The sequence below is a fragment of the Rana temporaria genome, chromosome 13 (genome assembly GCF_905171775.1).
Source record: "Rana temporaria chromosome 13, aRanTem1.1, whole genome shotgun sequence".
Taxonomy (NCBI): domain Eukaryota; kingdom Metazoa; phylum Chordata; class Amphibia; order Anura; family Ranidae; genus Rana; species Rana temporaria.
In genome coordinates, this window is record NC_053501.1 from 65,097,755 (window position 1) to 65,112,565 (window position 14,811).

The following is a 14,811-nucleotide window of genomic DNA, read 5'->3' on the forward strand; positions in this document are numbered from 1 at the left end:
GTGGAGAACTTTAAAGTTGGGTTATAAAAAAAAAAAAAAAATCTCATGGAGCACTAATCAATCCATCAATCGATCATCCGCAAATGGAAAGCGTATGGCACAACTGAAAACCTTTCAAGACATGGCGGTCCATTAAAATCAGTGGTTCTCAACCTCACTAGTGCCGTGACACCTTGATAAAATTTCCCAAGCTGTTGGGACCCCCAACGGTAGAATTTTCGTAGCGTGGGTTGTCAGCGCCCCTAACCCTCGGACATTTAGGGCTCCCTTCCACTCGTACCATATTAAAACCCCTTCTGGTAAATTTTAGGATGTTACTCTCTTTATGTTCTCTTTCTTTCCCTTTCATCTCTCTATCTTAATTAATGTTTTATTCCCCCCCCCGTCCCCGTCGCCTCTAGCTGTCTTTTCTGTTCTTTCTCTTATTCCTTCTCTCCCTCTCCCTTCCATGTATTCTCTATTTTTAGTTCTGATCAGCCAACTTGGGTGCTCTTGATCAAGATCACCTGCTGACCTGAGAACTGTAGTGGGGACTTTAAATGGCAACTCTAATCACAGGTAGTGTTACCCACTGTGTCTCCAGCTCTGTAGTGTCTCGCAGCAGTGACCCCTATGCTGGAATCAGAAGATAGGGTCTTCTCCAGCCCCTCCCACTTCACATTCCTCACCAGTTAGCTGACCTCTAGTCTCTGCCTGCCCCACAGCCATGTTGTGAACTGAATGGGCGGCCACAGGCTCCAGGAACTGCCCTGCTGGGCATCTGCTAAAAGGCTGTGAGTGCTGCGGGCTTCAGGAACAGCCCAGGATTTGGTGACCCATGGCAAATTGTCATTTGACCCCCAAGGGGGTCCCGACCCCCAGGTTGAGAACCACTGATTTAAATGGACAGGCTGGGCAAGGAGAGCATTGATCAGAGAAGCAGCCAAGAGGCCCATGAGATCTCTTGAGCAGTGAAGTTGCTTTTGATAACGTCGCACACAGATGATGAAACGCGTTGAGCTGAATCTCCCACACGTCACGATCGGCCCAGAGTGGAACGCAGGCCATGCTCTAGGCAGCAACCACTACTCACTCACAAGTAGGGCCGTTTTGCTATTGTGACATTCTGTTTGGACAGATTTAATTCACAGCAATACAATTTTAATGGATTTTTACTATATATGATGCTGATGCACAATAAATTGTTTGAGGATTTTATAATATGAGGAGTTTCTCTCTTCTTATATCGCCTGTACACCTGCACATTTTGATCCTGGAGCTCCGGAGTCATTACTGGAGGTAACCCATACCAGCGGGTGTAACCAGAGGGCACTTTAGTGGGATAGGTCCTCATGATATGGTCTAGTAATAGACATGGTATATTATAGCACTGCCAATTTACTATAACTTTAGGTGGAGCAACCGCTGTCTATAATTTATCCATACACAGTCCATTGTTTTGTGCCTGTTCACTTGATGTCCTATGTTCTAAGAAGTACATGAGCTATATTTTAAATTTTTTTGTATAATCCAGCATTTTTGGCCCCAGAGACTAAAGTGGGAGCACCTGCAAATGCGTAACACGTGATTTTATGCCTGAAAAACTCCACTCCTCCACTAGAACTGCTCTCCTTCTTTTACCTAGCCCAGTCAACATAAAAGAACAAATAAAAATATTTACTTGGGGCACACTTTTCGTGAACCCTGATCAGCATATAAACAAGCATGGACAAGTGCGTATCCCAGAATTTTTTGCACTCATCCACTGAAGGAGGAGACTTGAGCAGAGATTGTAGTGGCTACCGGGGACAGGTGTGGCTTTTCAATATACTAGATGTCGGCTTCTACCAGCTGCACTTGTTGGCTCTCCCCCCTTATTGACTGCGCTCTGGACTCCCCCTGCTGCACAGTTCACGCCTGCCATTTCTTCCTCTCTGTGGGTGCGTTACTTTTGGTTATTAATAAAGTCCGTACTGCACTGTGAGGCTGTTTTTGCCCCTCTCTTTTGCTTTTTTTGTGTTTTCAGTCAACATCATGTGATCTTGATTATTCAGTTTCTCAATTTATGCTGTTTAATTTGTCAATCACATTTTTACCTATAGCAAATGGGAGATTCTGCGCTGCCAGTGCTGTGGATCCTGTGGTACACATATGGCTTGCTCCTCGATAGAACACATGAACCAGACATGGGAATGCTCAGACTGTCACATTGTCCGCTGCACACCAGGTAATTGCGTTTTTCCTCATCTTTGCCACAGAGAGCCTGACATTTTCTGGGGATTACTGTGTGAAAGCTAGGAATTCAAACTCTTGCTGAGTCTGCCATCTTTCAACAGTCTGACTCTATTTGTCCCTGTATGAAACAACCTGCTTCTAGTTCCGATATAACCAGGTGGATTTGACAACTTTAAGCCTATGTTTTCAAGGGCAAGGATCCACTTTTCCCTGTGAAAAAGCTGCCATAAGATCTGTTATTTGTTTTTTGTGTTTTTTTTTTTTTTTTTTTTATGTATAATAAAGCACCACTCATTATTGGGACATTGTGGGGTTGATTTACTAAAACTTGGCGAGTGCAAAATCTGGTGAAGCTGTGCATGGTAGCCAATCGGCTTCTAACTTCGACTTATTCAATTAACTGCTTGCTGACCAGCCTCCGCAGTTATATGGCGGCAGGTCGGCTCTCCTGTGCAATTCGCCATAGCTGTACAGCAGTCCATTCATGGGAGATAGCGGAGGCGTGCGTGTGCCACTGGTGGCGCGGGTCCGGCAGACTCTATGCCTTCCGGCGACCCACGAATGTGGTGAGAAGAGGCAGAGCGGGGGTCTGCCTTTTGTAAACAAGGCGGATCACCATTCTGACAGGGGACATGTCGGTGATCTGTTTTTTCCCAGTGATCGGGAACTGCGATTTCCATCATGTCCCTGGCAGACCATCACCCCCCCCCCCCCCCCCCCCACAGTTAGAACATGCTGAGGGAACGCATTTAACCCTTTGATCAACCCCTGGTGCCCTTCCCTGTCTGTGTCTTTTTTATACATTTTATCAGTGCATTTTTTTCTTTTATAGCACTGATCAATGTAATATTGTCACTGGCCCCAAAAAGTTTAATTTGGAGTCAGTTTTGTCTGCCGCAATGTCGCCTTCCAGCTAAAAATAGAAGATGGGAACCATTGCTAGTAAAAAAATAAGTCTATAAATCTATCCTGTAGTTTGTAAACGTGATAACTTTTGCGCAAACCAATCAATTTAGGCCTATTGCGATTTTACCAAAAATATGTAGAATACATATTGGCCTAAACTCAAGAATACATTTTTTTTTTCTGGATATGTATTCTCTACCAGAGTACACTTATATGAGCTTATATCCCTCCTTTACACTATCCAAAATAGAAAAAAAAAGGCATAGTAGACGATGTGATGCAATGAATTCCAGAATTTGAACATGGCATGACTTTTTCTTTCTTTCTTTCTTTCTTTCTTTCTTTCTTTCTTTCTTTCTTTCTTTCTTTCTTTCTTTCTTTCTTTCTTTCTTTCTTTCTTTCTTTCTTTCTTTCTTTCTTTCTTTCTTTCTTTCTTTCTTTCTTTCTTTCTTTCTTTCTTTCTTACAGTAAAACGACCACACCCCTCCTCCCATAATGCATCTGATAATGCAGAAACTGGGGTTGCACAGCCTTCACCAAAATGCCCCAGGCGATCAAAAACGCCCAGGAGAATTATTTTAAAGTAAGTATCAAAGCCAATGCTCCATGTGACGTGTGTGTGTGTGTGTGTATATATGCATATAAAGCTGCTGGCTGAGCTTTGTTTTTAAATCATTGTTCTAAACCACATATGTCAAACACGAGGCCCATGGGCCAAATGTGGCCTGTCGGGCCATTTTATGTGGCCCTCACACCTCTCCTGCATCTGCAGCACCCCCCTTTTGTCTTTGCCCACACCTTGTCTGCTCGGTTGAGATGAAGAGGACAGAGCGTCTCCTACCGATCCCGCTCTTCTCTCTGCCGAGGAGGGGCTCATCACTGCTCATCCCCCAAGGAGTGTGAGTGCGCTGATAAAACCAGGCCTTTGATGGCAAACAAAATGCTGATGCGAAAAGAAAGAGTTCAGCGCTATGGACTTGCGTGACTAAAAAGCTGCTGCCCCCACTCGAAACAACTTTCAGAGCAGATGTCAAAGGTGAAAAAAGGGGTATGTTGGGGTGGGTGTGGCGCTGCTACTGGTATGCTACAATATTATATGAATGTGCCAATGTTGTGCAAATTCAAAGTGTTAATTAAAGGTAAACCTTACTAATGCATAGTATATGTCTTGGCTCAGTTTCTCAGCAAACTGCTGAGAGACTAAGCCAGCCGCAGAGGGGCAGAGCAGACAACAGTGACTGACAGACAACGACTCACAGAGAACTGAGCGATCAATGGTCTATAATCGCTCAGTTCTCAGCCTTAGAGCTGGCTTAGGAAAAGATGCTGCATCATAGGTGGGCAGATTACAGGTCCTCTTCACCTCTAGCCTCAATGTGCTGCTTATGCGTGTTGGCTCGCAGAGCAGCTGGACCTGTCAATGCAACCTTGAGGTAAACTTGCCCACAGCAGTGGCTCTACAAAGACTTGGCTAGTAACACTGCAGAAATGGAAGTTGTGTTAGAGGGAGAAAAAAACAAACATCTTCTGCATGACGAAACCGACTGTAGACAACATTGATTAGCAAACATGAGTACATGTAAGTGTGGCTGTATGATGTTTTTTATCACTTAAGTTATTAATGCTACTTTATATTATTGGAAGATGTACCTTTTTTTTATAAGATAACAAAACTTTACTTTTTAAATTCAGTTCCACTGTAAACCAGGAGTCCTGGTTTTACACAATTTTTCTCTATCAGAGCTGCGGATGCACAATTATCAAGCAAAGTTTCCAAATTCATGAAAGGCAATCGTTTTTTTATTTTTCCCAGACAAATTCAAATGGAAAACAGGCAAATATTTGACATTCTGCAGGAATTGAGATCTCAGATCATGAACTCCGTGTGTATGATAAAAGTGAATACGACGTCCCTTTGGAAAAGTTCCATTTGCTGCTTCCTTAAAAGCACCTTTTCTCCATGTAGCACCCTACATGTATCCATCACAGATGACAATAAAAATGAAAGCCAGCAAGCAGACATGTCCCTTTCTCAGTATTTCAAAAATGTGCTCAACGACATTGAGAACTCTGATGTTTTTGAGGGATCTGAACGGAAGAATCTTTCTTTAAATCCAGATGGTAAGTTATTGTCAGCAACATATTGATTTTGTCCTAGTTAGATTTGCTTTTCTTTAATAAACCTCTGGTTAACTAATTCAGTGAACACTTTTTTTTTTTTTTTAAACCACTTAATGACCGCCACACGACCATATATGTCGACAGAATGGCATGGCTGGGCACAAGGGCGTACACGTACGTCCCCTTTAAGAACCCAGCCGTGGGTCGCAAGCGTGCCGCCGGAGGCGCATTTGCGACCCGGTCCGAAGCTCCGTGCCCGTGGGACCCGATCGCCGCCGGTGTCCCGCGATCGGTTCACAGAGCTGAAGAACAGGGAGAGGTAAGTGTAAACAAACCTTTCCCCGTTCTTCCTAGTAGCTTGTCAGTGATCATCTGTTCCCTGTCATAGTGAACAACGGTCAGTGACGTTATGCCCAGCCACGCCCCCCTACAGTAAGAATCACTCCCTAGGACACACTTAACCCCTACAGCGCCCCCTAGAGGTTAACCCCATCACTGCCATTGTCATTTTCACAGTAATCGGTGCATTTTTATAGCACTGATTGCTGTAAAAATGACAATGGTCCCACAAAAGTGTCCGATGTGTCAAAGTCACGATAAAAATCGCTGATCGACGCCATTAGTAGTAAAAAAAATAAAAATGTATATTACTAAAAATGCCATAAAACTATCCCCTATTTTGTAGATGCAAGAAGTTTTGTGCAAACCAATCAACGCTTAAACTGAGGAGATATATATATATATATATATATATATATAGTAAAAAATATTGATTTTCTTTTTTTTTGCTCCATTTCTGTTTTATAGCGCAAAAAAATAAAACCACAGAGGTGATTAAATACCACCAAAAGAAAGCTCTATTTGTGGGGAAAAGATGTACATTTTGTTTGGGAGCCACGTCGCATGACGGTTAAAGCAACGCAGTGCCGAATTGCAAAAAAAGGGCCTGGTCCTTTAGCTGCAAAATGGTCCAGGGCTTAAGTGGTTAAGTAGAGAAAAAACTGAAAATTACCGTGCTAGAAAAAACTGAAATAACATAAGCTGCAACGACTAAGTGTTATACACACGAAATTAGTACAAAGAAAGAAATGAAGTTGCGCTGTGAAAATAATAATAAAGCTAAACTAACACAGTGAAAACTAAGAGACCATATGTGAATAAAGTATCCCTTACAACAAAGGCTGCTAAAAATAATGTCCAAAATGTGAAACAAAGTTCAAATATGAAACAAATAGTGAAACAGTTCAAATGTGAAGCAAAGTTCAAATGGCAAATATAAGCCAAAAAACAACTTGAAGTTAATTAGGCAAAAAAAATGCATAGATCAGGCAAGAAAAGAGTGTTTGGGAAAGAAATCCTGGAGCTGGTCCTCCATGTACTAAAGCAATCGCCACAAAATCGCCACAAAACAGCACGTGCAAGTAAAATGGTTGTGACTGAATTAAACACCATCACCAGATCACCTCATGAAATGAAGGCTTACCAGAAGTCAAAATGTAATCGACTTATGGCTATAAACCCTAGCCAGGGCCTTGATATAACTCGGCTGCTGTCTTGGGTGTCCTATAGATCCTCCAGATATCCCATCAACGGCAGTTACCAGAAAGGAATGAAAGAGCCCACATAGTGAAAAGTATGTAGAAAAATTCCCCAAGTTTAATATAAAAGTTACACTTACAGAAATGCAGTTGGATAAAAGCACAGAAAAATGTAAAGCCGGCCGGCTTACTCGAACGCCCGTTCCGCTCGGATCGTCACGTCATACGTCGGCATGTCTCCTTCCCGACGTACGTTTCGTCATAAAATTGACGTCGTCTGGGGACAAAACATGCGTCGGGAAGGAGACCTCCCAAGTTTTATATTAAACTTGGGAGGATTTTTCTACATACTTCACTATGTGGGCTCTTTCATTCCTTTCTGGTAACTGCCGTTGATGGGATATCTGGAGGATCTATAGGACACCCAAGACAGCAGCCGAGTTATATCAAGGCCCTGGCTAGGGTTTATAGCCATAAGTCGATTACATTTTGACTTCTGGTAAGCCTTCATTTCATGAGGTGATCTGGTGATGGTGTTTAATTCAGTCACAACCATTTTACTTGCACGTGCTGTTTTGTCATACGTCACTATATGACTTTTTTTTTTTTTTTTTTTTTTTGGATACACACAACCTGCAGTTGATCCTCCTGGAGGGTTCTTTTATCCATCTGCATCTGATGCTGACTGCATAAAGGCCCGGGCTGGGGTTTACAGCCGCAAGCGAGTTATGCTTGCCGTCTGGTAAGCCTCCATCTTCTTAAGATGTATCTTTGGTGGTGGTTATTCAGTCTATATTATACATTGGACTTCCTATCATCAGGATTGTTTTCAACATTTATTATGCAAGATTTGGTTTCACATCCTTTTTTTTGCCTAAATAACTTCAAGTTGTTTTTTGGCTTATATTTGCCATTTGAACTTTGCTTCACATTTGAACTCTGTTTCACTATTTGTTTCATATTTGAACTTTGTTTCACATTTTGGACATTATTTTTAGCAGCCTTTGTTGTAAGGGATACTTTATTCACATATGGTCTCTTAATTTTCACTGTGTTAGTTTAGCTTTGTTATTATTTTCACAGCGCAACTTCATTTATTTCTTAAGTGGTTAAGTTACTGTTTAAAAGTTGTAACTTAAAGCAGTACTTTCATCCAAAAGTTTTGTTTAAAGGCCTGCTCCACCCCGCTCATGTTTACGAAAAGGCACTTTTGGGGAGGGGCTACCCACTCAGGGGACGTGTCCCAGGAGACTGCAGGACCATTCACAATGCGCAGTGGGCACCCAGCTCTGAAGCCTCAAGCTGGCACAGCCAAGTGCCAATAGTTAAGTCAACAGCTACAGTTTTTGTAGCTACTGACTTTTAAATTTTACACAGGAAAACTGGAGTGCTCCTTAAAATCTGTTTTTTTTTTTTTTTTTTTTTTTTTTTTTTTATTCATTTACTAAAGCACATTTGGGAACAGTGCTAACAGACTTTTTTGAAGAAATAAACATGACGGTGTAGATATAAACTGTAGGGCATCACAGCAGAATTGATTTGAACCTTCCCACCTTCATTCAGTCTTCATCCTTTCTTTCTACCATCCAATGTCCATGGAAAATGGGCCTGTTAATGTGGTTGGCTGGTTTTGTTTGGAAAATGTGTCTTTTTGTGTAGAGTGATAATTGTGGATGTTTTTCCTATATTGATCCAGCTCTTTTATGCGTTGTCACCTTACAGCTCTGCACGATAACCTGTACTACGAAGCTGGTAGGATGCTGGCGATTGCTTTAGTACATGGAGGGCCAGCTCCAGGATTTCTTTCCCAAACACTCTTTTCTTGCCTGATCTATGATTCCCAGCATGTTCAGCCAGTGTTAGAGGATGTAGCAGATCGTAATATCTTGGAAACAATACTAACGGTAAGTGTGAGGGGGAATATAATCATCCTTTGTAAATTACGATTGTCAAAATCTAGCAAAATCCCTTGTTGGAGGCATTGCTAGGTTGTATATTTAAATTCAATCAATATGTGTAAAAATTGGCCATTTTTTTTTTTTCAGTTTTAAATGTATATTATAATGTAGACCAACTGGCTGCTTATACTGCACTGTATATTTTGTTATCTTTTGCCTGCTGAATTCTTCACAAGGATAAAAAAATCCATTTATGCTTGGGTGGCTGACTATATTCTTTTGGCAGAAAGCTTAAATGAATCCTAATGACCCTGCTGGCCACTACCTAGTGAGTAGGAATGGCGACGTGTGTGTGTGTGTGTGTGTGTGTGTGTGTTTTTTACTCGTTCATTTATAAATATTCCTCTGATCGAAAACTTGTGCGCTTCACCTAAGTGCTAAAAACGTTTAAATATTAAGCAGGCAACACCATTGACTTTTTTATCTGATACAACAAATAAAAAAAATTATCTTTATAAAACCTCAAGTGCAGCACTAGTAAAAAATGATGAGCATGCACAATCAGTAAACCCCATAATAAATGTGCACGTATACACTTGTCTTGTGTCACCTGCTTAACATGGAAATAATGAAAGTTATCTGTTGGAGTTTGATGCCTGCGCAGGCCAGGGTATGGAGGAGCATAGTATCAACTGGGTCGCTGATCTGACACTATCCAGGACCGCTCATTTTTCTAGTGCATGGTTTTATGTAAGTGTGCTGGATTTGTTTTAATTTTTATCTTGCCATTTTTACAGTATGTTTGTGCCATTTCATGTGTTTTTTGTCATACTTGGACCCTACCCAACTAATATACTTTAAAAACAAGTCCATCGGACTAAAGTCCAAAGTACAAACACACATGCTCAGAACCAATGCTAAAGATCAGACAACAAAAGCGGCAAAGAGCAGAAAAAACACGTAGTACGTCTATTGCGTCACTACGTTCGTGTTTGTTGGCTGAAAAAGTCCTGCCATGTATGCATACCAAGTTCACGAACAACGCCCTGCAGAGCAAAATCCAAAAGTCCCGGAAAAGTCCATTGGAAGTCTGATTGTGTGTATGAGGCTTTAGAGACCTTGCCCTCGTCCACCTTCCATTTGATGATGCCCCACAGATGCTCAATATGGTTTAGGTCTGGAGACATGCTTGGCCAGTCCATCATCTTTAACCTCGGCCTCTTTAGCAAGGCAGTGGTTGTCTTAGAGGTGTGTTTGGGGTCGTTATCATGTTGGAATACTGCCCGGCGGCCCAGTCTCTGAAGGGAGGGGATCATGCTCTGCTTCAGTATGTCACAGTACTTGTTGGCATTCATGGTTCCCTCAATGAACTGTAGCGACCCAGTGCCAGCAGCACTCGTGCAGTCCCAGACCATGACACTCCCACCAACATGCTTGACTGTAGGCAAGACACACTTGTCTTTGTACTCCTCACCTGGTTGCTGCCACACATGCTTGACACCATCTGAACCAAATAAGTTTATCTTAGACATGAAATGGTTGCAGTAATCCATGTCCTTAGTCTGCTTGTCTTCAGCAAACTGTCTGCGCCCCCCACCCCTTAAACCTCTGCAGCAATGCTGGTAGTGCTCCATACGTCTATTTCCCAAAGACAACCTCTGGATATGACGCTAAGCACATGCACTCAACTTTTGGTTGACCATGGCAAGGTCTGTTCTGAGTGGAACCTGTGCTGTTAAACCGCTGTATGGTCTTGACCACCGTGCTGCAGCTCCGTTTTATGTAGAGCAACAATTCTTCCTTTTTTTTTTTTTTACAGAACCTTTAGAGAGTTCTTTGCCATGAGGTGCCATGTTGAACTTCCTGTGACCAGTATGAGAGAGTGAGAGCAATAACACTAAATTTAACAAACCTGCTCCCCATTCACACCTGAGACCTTGTAACATGACACTGGGGAGGGAAAATTGCTAATTGGGCCCAATTTGGACATTTTCACTTAGGGGTGTACTCACTGTTGTTGCCAGCGGTTTAGACATTAATGGCTGTTTATTGGGTTATTTTGAGGGGACAGCAAATTTACACTGTAGTGTGTACAGCTTGTATAACATTGTAGCAAAGTGTAATTTCTTCAGTGTTGTCACATGAAAAGATATAATAAAATATTTACAAAAATGGGAGGCGTGTACTCACTTTTGTGAGATACTGGGGGTTATTTACGAAAGGCAAATTCACTTTGCATTACAAGTGCAAAGTGCACTTGAAATTGCACTCGCTGTAAATCTTAGAGGTAGATATGAAATGAGGGGAAGCTCTGCTGATTTTATCATCCAATCATGTATAGGCTAAAATGCTGTTTTTTATTTTCCTTGCATGTCCCCCTCAGATTTACAGCAACTGCACTTTCAAGTGCACTTGTAATGCAAAGTAGATTTGTGTGTGTGTGTGTGTGTGTGTGTAATGTGTGTGTGTGTGTGTGTAATGTGTGTGTGTGTGTGTGTGTGTGTGTGTTTATGTATGTATGTATGTATGTGTGTGTGTGTGTGTGTGTGTATGTATGTGTGTATATGTATGTGTGTGTGTGTGTGTGTGTGTATATATATATATATATATATATATATATATATATATATATATATATATATATATATATATATATATATATATATATATATATATATATATACATGCATACATACACTGTGTGTGTGTGTGTGTGTATGTATTTAGTGGATATCAAAAGTCTACACACACCTGTTAAAATGTCAGGTTTTGTGATGTAAATCATTTCAGAACTTATTCTACCTTTTTTAAAGTGGATGTAAACCCGAATATTTTTATTTTTATGTCACAATGTAGAGTAAGATTTCCTATCATCTGTGCCCAGGTTTGCCACACAGAGTTAATCCAGCTCTGAGCAATCCTCTTTTATTCAGTGAAATAAAACAGACTTACAGAGAAAAACCTTAGTCCGTTACGCCCCCTTGCTGTGAGCGACAGGTGATTTACATATCTCATGCACTAGCCTGGAGACAGACATTTTATAATTACCACCCCCACTCCTTTTCTGAAGTCATGTGGTTACTTTTCTGGATTTTGACTGGATGTTGGTGATCAGCAGAATTTAGTGTAAGGTATACATAGGAAAAAATGCATGTTGACAAAGGGAGTGTAGAGGAGGGCGTGGAGTCTACTGACATCACGACTCCACCCACAGAGCTCCAGACAACAGACCCACCCACAGAATCTGCAGTTTTTCAGTTCTTATAACAGACAGAGGGGAGACATTTGACAGGTAAGAATACATGCAGGAGGCATCTATATCCTTATAGTTCAGCACTATTGCAGTAGTTTAGAAACAATGAAAGTGGATTTACATCCACTTTAATGTGACCTATAAACTGTACAGCTCAGTTGAACAACAAACTGAAATCTTTTCGGTGGAGGTAAGCAAAAATGAAAGACGAAAATAATATGGTTGCATAAGTGTGCACACCCTTAAACTAATACTTTGTTGAAGCACCTTTTGATTTTATTACAGCATTCAGTCTTTTTGGGTATGAGTCTATCAGCATGGCACATCTTGACTTAGCAATATTTGCCCACTCTTTTCAAAAACACTCCAAATCTGTCAGCTTGCGAGGACATCTCCTGTGCACAGCCCTCTTCAGATCACCCCACATATTTTCAATGGGATTCAGGTCTGGGCTCTCGCTGGGCCATTCCAAAACTTAAATCTTCTGGTGAAGCAATTCCCTTGTTGATTTGGATGTATGCTTCGGGTTGTCATGCTGAAAGATTAAGTTCCTCTTCATGTTCAGCTTTCTAGCAGAAGCCTGAAGGTTTTGTGCCAATATTGACGTATTTGGAACTGTTCATTCCCTCTACCTTAACTAAGGCCCCTGTTCCAGCTGAAGAAAAATGGCCCCAAAAGCATGATGATGCCACCACCATGCTTCAATGTGGACATGGTGTTGGCGATGGTGATGTGCAGGTGTGTTTTTGCGCCAAACATATCTTTTGGAATTATGGCCAAAAAGTTCAACCTTGGTTTCATCAGACCATAACATATTTTCCCACAGGCTTTTGGGAGACTTCAGATGTGTTTTTGGTTAATTTAGCCTGGCTTGGATGTTTTTCTTCATAAGAAAAGGCTTCCGTCTTGCCACTTTACCCCATAGCCCAGACATATGAAGAATATGGGAGATTGTTGTCACATGTACCACACAGTCAGTACTTGCCAGATATTCCTGCAGCGCCTTTAATGTTGCTGTAGGCCTCTTACCGCCTCTTTGACCAGTTTTCTTCTCCTCTTTTCATCAACTTTGGAGGGACGCCCAGTTCTTAGTAATGTCACTGTTGTCATATTTTCTCCTCTTGATGATGACTGTCTTCACTGTGTTCCATGGTATATCTATATGCCTTAAATTCTTTTGTACCTTTCTCCTGACTGATACCTTTTAACAATGAGATCCCTCTGATTTGGAAGCTCTCTACAGACCATGGCTTTTGCTGTATGATGCGACTAAGAAAATGTCTGGAAAGACCTACTAGAACAGCTGAACTTTATTTGGGATTAATCGGAGGCACTTTAAATGATATTTAACATGAGTTTGAATGTGATTGCTTAATTCTGGACACAGCTACATCCCCAGTTATAAGAGGGTGTGCACACTTATGTAACCCCATTATTATTATTTTTTTATTTTTACTCCCCCGTCTTAAAATATTTCAGTTTGTTTTTCAATTACAGTTTATAGGTCACATTAAAGGTGGACAAAGTTCTGAAATTATTATTTTTTTTTTTTTATGTCAAAGCTATGTTTAGAAAAAAGTTACCTTAAAGTTATTGTGGTTTTGTTTGTGACCATTGTGATACAAAAAAATACAGTATTTTCTACATTTTAATCAGAAAATGTTACCATTAAGTGTTGGAAATGATGTAATTTTCTTATTTGTGATAGATTCAGTCTTGCCAGAGGATTAATGAGTTAAAGGCAGCTATTGTCCATTACTACGATTACCTGCAGAAGACTAATACATTGCGCCTTGTACAGAATGTAAGTGATAAAGTTCCCCTGGTGAAAAACATGCTAACGTACCATGTCATTCGCAGAGTGCAGGAACCACTTGAAAGGTAATTTAATTTTCAACCCTCTTTACTTATAAACTGACAAGATCCATACTGTTCTGCCATACATTTAATGGGCAATGTTACAGGTATATTTTTTCGTAAGAGAAATATGGGGTTGCAATAAAATATATATTATATAATAAATATATAGTTACTGATTTACAATTTTCGTGTTTGATTAATCGATATTTTTTTTAATCGACTAATTTCGAATTAATTATAACACACAAACATTTCACCACCATTTATAGCCCCCACTGTAATATCCACAGACATCTCCCCCACTGTATAGAAAGATTAGTCCTACCAGAGAAGCCAGTCGAACACGAGCAGCTGAGGCCGGGTGCTGACGTCAGCTTACCGCCGGGTGGACCAAGATGGCCGCTGCTCCGGGAGCTAAGCCGCTGCCTTTCCTATGACCGAGGCAGCATTGAAGCTCCGGATTACGTGGTGTGCCGATCCGCTTATGGTGACCTGTTGGGCTCACGGATCATATATAAATCTATTTTGTGGTCCCAACGCATCCCAGAGCGCTGCTCAGGAATAAGGATGAGCTTGGGTGTGTTATTTGGATATACCGTATTTATTGGCGTATAACACGCACAGGCTTAACATTGCCATGAATGCAGCCTTGCATGTGCCATGAATGCAGCCTGATTGATGCCCATCTGCAGCCTCGGGGGGGGGATGAGTGCCAATAGATTACAAACTGGAGAATCTCTTGTTTACTCAGTTACCTCTTTAATACAAAGTCCCGCCTTCTATGATAGACAGAACAGTCATTCAATGGCATCCCAGGAGACTGGACTTCCTATTACAGATGCCGCTGAGTAAACGGGAGATTCTCTCTTTATGTAATCTGATGGCACTTTTCCAACCCCCTCCGAGGCAGCGCCGATAAATACGGTATATATCTTTTGTGGCCCACAAACAATATAAATATATATATCTCCAAATCCCCAGGGGGGCCGCAATTGGCCCTTGGGCCTGACTTTGGACATGC

The 14,811-nt window shown here is 41.3% G+C and overlaps 1 protein-coding gene across 3 annotated transcripts in view; it reads left to right on the plus strand.

The window, feature by feature from the left end:
- The window catches only part of G2E3 (G2/M-phase specific E3 ubiquitin protein ligase), a 41,886-nt gene that overhangs the window by 24,074 nt on the left and 3,001 nt on the right, over nucleotides 1–14,811 (plus strand). For all 3 annotated transcript variants that reach the window (XM_040333641.1, XM_040333643.1, XM_040333642.1), the window contains 5 exons: nucleotides 2,082–2,206; nucleotides 3,589–3,703; nucleotides 4,934–5,241; nucleotides 8,502–8,683; nucleotides 13,639–13,811. In XM_040333641.1, coding sequence (XP_040189575.1) covers nucleotides 2,082–2,206; nucleotides 3,589–3,703; nucleotides 4,934–5,241; nucleotides 8,502–8,683; nucleotides 13,639–13,811 — 903 coding nt within the window. The remainder of the gene's footprint in view (nucleotides 1–2,081; nucleotides 2,207–3,588; nucleotides 3,704–4,933; nucleotides 5,242–8,501; nucleotides 8,684–13,638; nucleotides 13,812–14,811) is intronic.